Source organism: Pollicipes pollicipes, unplaced genomic scaffold (genome assembly GCF_011947565.3).
Source record: "Pollicipes pollicipes isolate AB1234 unplaced genomic scaffold, Ppol_2.1 Scaffold_4295;HRSCAF=5057_pilon_pilon_pilon, whole genome shotgun sequence".
Taxonomy (NCBI): Eukaryota; Metazoa; Arthropoda; class Thecostraca; order Pollicipedomorpha; family Pollicipedidae; genus Pollicipes; species Pollicipes pollicipes.
The window spans coordinates 9023750-9026685 of NW_023596461.1; the positions used below are offsets into that span (position 1 = coordinate 9023750).

The 2936-nt window shown below is 57.2% G+C and overlaps 1 protein-coding gene across 1 annotated transcript; it reads left to right on the forward strand.

Annotated features, from left to right (window-relative positions):
- Window positions 1–625: 625 nt before the first annotated feature.
- On the forward strand, window positions 626–2668 carry LOC119097136 (cytochrome P450 3A29-like). Its single transcript, XM_037220186.1, has one exon. It carries the CDS (start codon window positions 667–669, stop codon window positions 2134–2136), a length of 1470 nt encoding a protein of 489 aa, XP_037076081.1. The 5' UTR covers window positions 626–666; the 3' UTR covers window positions 2137–2668.
- The last annotated feature ends 268 nt before the right edge of the window (window positions 2669–2936 follow it).

Genomic DNA, 2936 nt, shown 5'->3' on the forward strand with positions numbered 1-2936 from the left:
CATGGCGCCAATGAAAGGTCGCTGATGCGGATTAATAACTAACGATTTATTTATTTACGAATAATGGAAATTAATTAACGAAGAATTAAGAACGAATAAATAATTAAATTAATAAAATTAATAACCGAGCTAATAACCGTGTAAAAAAACTCAACTCCTCCACGCGCAATTCTGAGCGCGCCTCTGGCATGACGCAGCACAAACGCCGCACTCCGCTCTGTACACAGACTATGACTGCCCCATTCACCGCTCACGACAGTGTGGCCTTGGATCGCTGCTGAGTTGTGCGCCGTCAGCGTGTGCCGTCGTTAGAGATGCAAACTATCGGGAGCGGCGCGCTGTCCGGCCTCGGCAGAGCAGGCCCCGACGAGGCGTATAGCCCGGCCCAGTGAGCAGGTTGGCAACATTTCACCTGCACACTCGACGACTGTTCACCCGACGCTGGTTTTGCTTCCTTTCGTCGGCGCCCTGCGGTGACGATCCTGATCTTAAACTGGCAGGCGGATGGGCACTGGAGCTACGAGACTGCCACCTCTGCGTCGATCTCGCGCCGCCGCCGCGCGGGGCTGGCCTCATCCGAGGCGGCGGCGAGAACGGCGGGCGCGGTCGCGCGCAGTGGGCGGTTGGAAGTTTGCTCAAGCTGTGAGAGCCGTGCGAATTCCGGCCATGGAGCTGGTGGCCCTGCTGCCGGTGTTGCTGGTCGTCCTGGTGCTGCTTCTGTTGTACAAGTACGGCACGCGCAACTACGGGACTTTGGAGAAGCTCGGCATTCCCGTCATCAAGCCGTACCCGTTCGTGGGCAGCGTGCCGCGCCCATGGCGACTCTATCTCAGGGAGGAGGACTTGCGCCACGCGAAGCAGTTCAACGGCGTGTGGGGTCTGTATGAGGGCCCCACACCCCAGGTGTTCATCGCTGACCGGGAGATGGTAAAGCGCATTTTTATCAAGGACTTTAGTAATTTCAGCGAGCGATTTGTTGCCAACTTTTACTCTTCTGCCACGAAAGACCTGCTGGACATGCTTGTGCACGACCGCTGGAAGGTGGTGAGGGCGATCCTGACTCCGGCTCTGTCTACGGGCGCTAAGCTCAAGGCCATGATGCCCACTTTGGAGCATTGTGCGCGCGACGCCTGCACACGCTTGGACCAGGAGCTGCTCAAGAGTCCCGTGGTGCAGATCAAGGACGCTTTGTTCGGGCCGCTGGTGCTGGACGCCGTCGCCCAGTTCACATTCGGCCTGAAAGTACCCAACATAAGCGACAGCACCCACCCGTTCGTCAAGGCGGCCAAAACCTTTGGTGGCGACGAGTTCTCCAGTCCGGTCATCTCGGGCTTGCTGACCTTCTCGCCGAAACTCAGCTCGATGCTCATGAGCAAGTTCATGGCGCCGCCGCTCCAACTGCTGACGGATATCCTGCGCAAGTCGGTAAAGGAGCGACGCGCAACCGGCGCCGACCGGGCGGACCTAGTCGGCGCCCTTATCGACGCCATCGACAACAAGGTGCCGACGAAGGAGTTTCGCGAGCTCGACATCACCGAGGACGTGCTGCTGCTGCAGGGTGCCAACCTGCTCATGGACGCGTACGATACCACCGGCAACACGCTGTCTCTCTGCGCCTACCACTTGGCCACCAACCCCGACGTGATGGCACGGGTGCTGGAGGAGATCAGCGGCGTGGAGCTGACGTACGAGGCGCTGCAGCAGCTGCCGCTGCTGGAGGCCGTGATGCAGGAGGCGCTGCGCGTGTCGCCGTTCATTCCGCGTCACCAGCGGACCTGCCAGCGCGACTGGCAGTGCGGCAACCTGCGCTTGCCGGCCGGCACCTGTGTCACGATCCCCGTCTGGCCGTTACACCTCGACCCGGAGGTGTTTCCGGAGCCGGAGCGCTTCCTGCCAGACCGCTGGCTGGGCGAGGAGGGTCGCCAGCTCGGCCAGTACAACTGGATGCCGTTCGGCCTGGGGCCGCGCGCCTGTATTGGCATGCGGCTGGCCACCATGGAGGTCAAGTTCGTGCTGGCCTATGTGCTGCAGCGCTACCGGCTGATCGCCGCACCCGAGACAAAGCTGGTGTACCGCAAGGGCACTTCAGTCTTCTCTGGCTTCTACCCCATCCACATTAAGGTTGAGAAGCTGTAGACGGACGCATCAGCTCGGATGTGCGGGCACCGTGACTCAATGTCTGTCCCGTTGTTGAATTAGCTTGGGAAGAGTAGTGTCTTATCATTGCCAGGAAGCATGAACCTCTGGCACGTGCGATTTATTTGGCAACTCCTTTAGTGACAAGTTTTGATTCAACTCAAAGCCTGTGGGATGGTCAATTATAATACGAGAACGCCGAATCCGACGACAATGTCCAATACCACGTGACGAGGGCTTCACATAACCAAAAATTATCAGCCAGGTTCTGATTTTAGGCACCAGAATATTCACCAGGTCATGAGATAGCGTTCGTCTAATCATTTGACTTCTTAAGGTCGCCCTCCGAGGTCAACTCCAACTTCAGAGGACGCTGAACTCCAAGAATTCGAAATTTACCGGCCGATTTCGGATTTTAAACACCAGAATATTCATCAGCGCATAAAAAAATTTCCCTCAGAAAGTCCCGACCTCTCAAGGTCATTGGTGTACTTGCGGCGATGTGAGGCGGAGCTTATATTTGACTAATGCCTAGTGTATATAATGTCTTCCTGGTATTGTTCCTATTGCATCTCCCTTGCAATTGCTTTCAATTTGACATAGCCGCCGGGCCGCGATATGTAACAAAGAAAGCCAGCGATCGGTCAGTCGGTCGGGCAAGGCATCTAAGCGCACAGACCGCGCCGAAAGGGCAGCTGCGGGCCGGGACGAAAACGGGGATCGTCAAGACGAGACGCCCTGGTCGAAACGCAGGATGTGCCCGGCATAAGCTACGCCCGACGCATAGAGTGTTAGAAGCA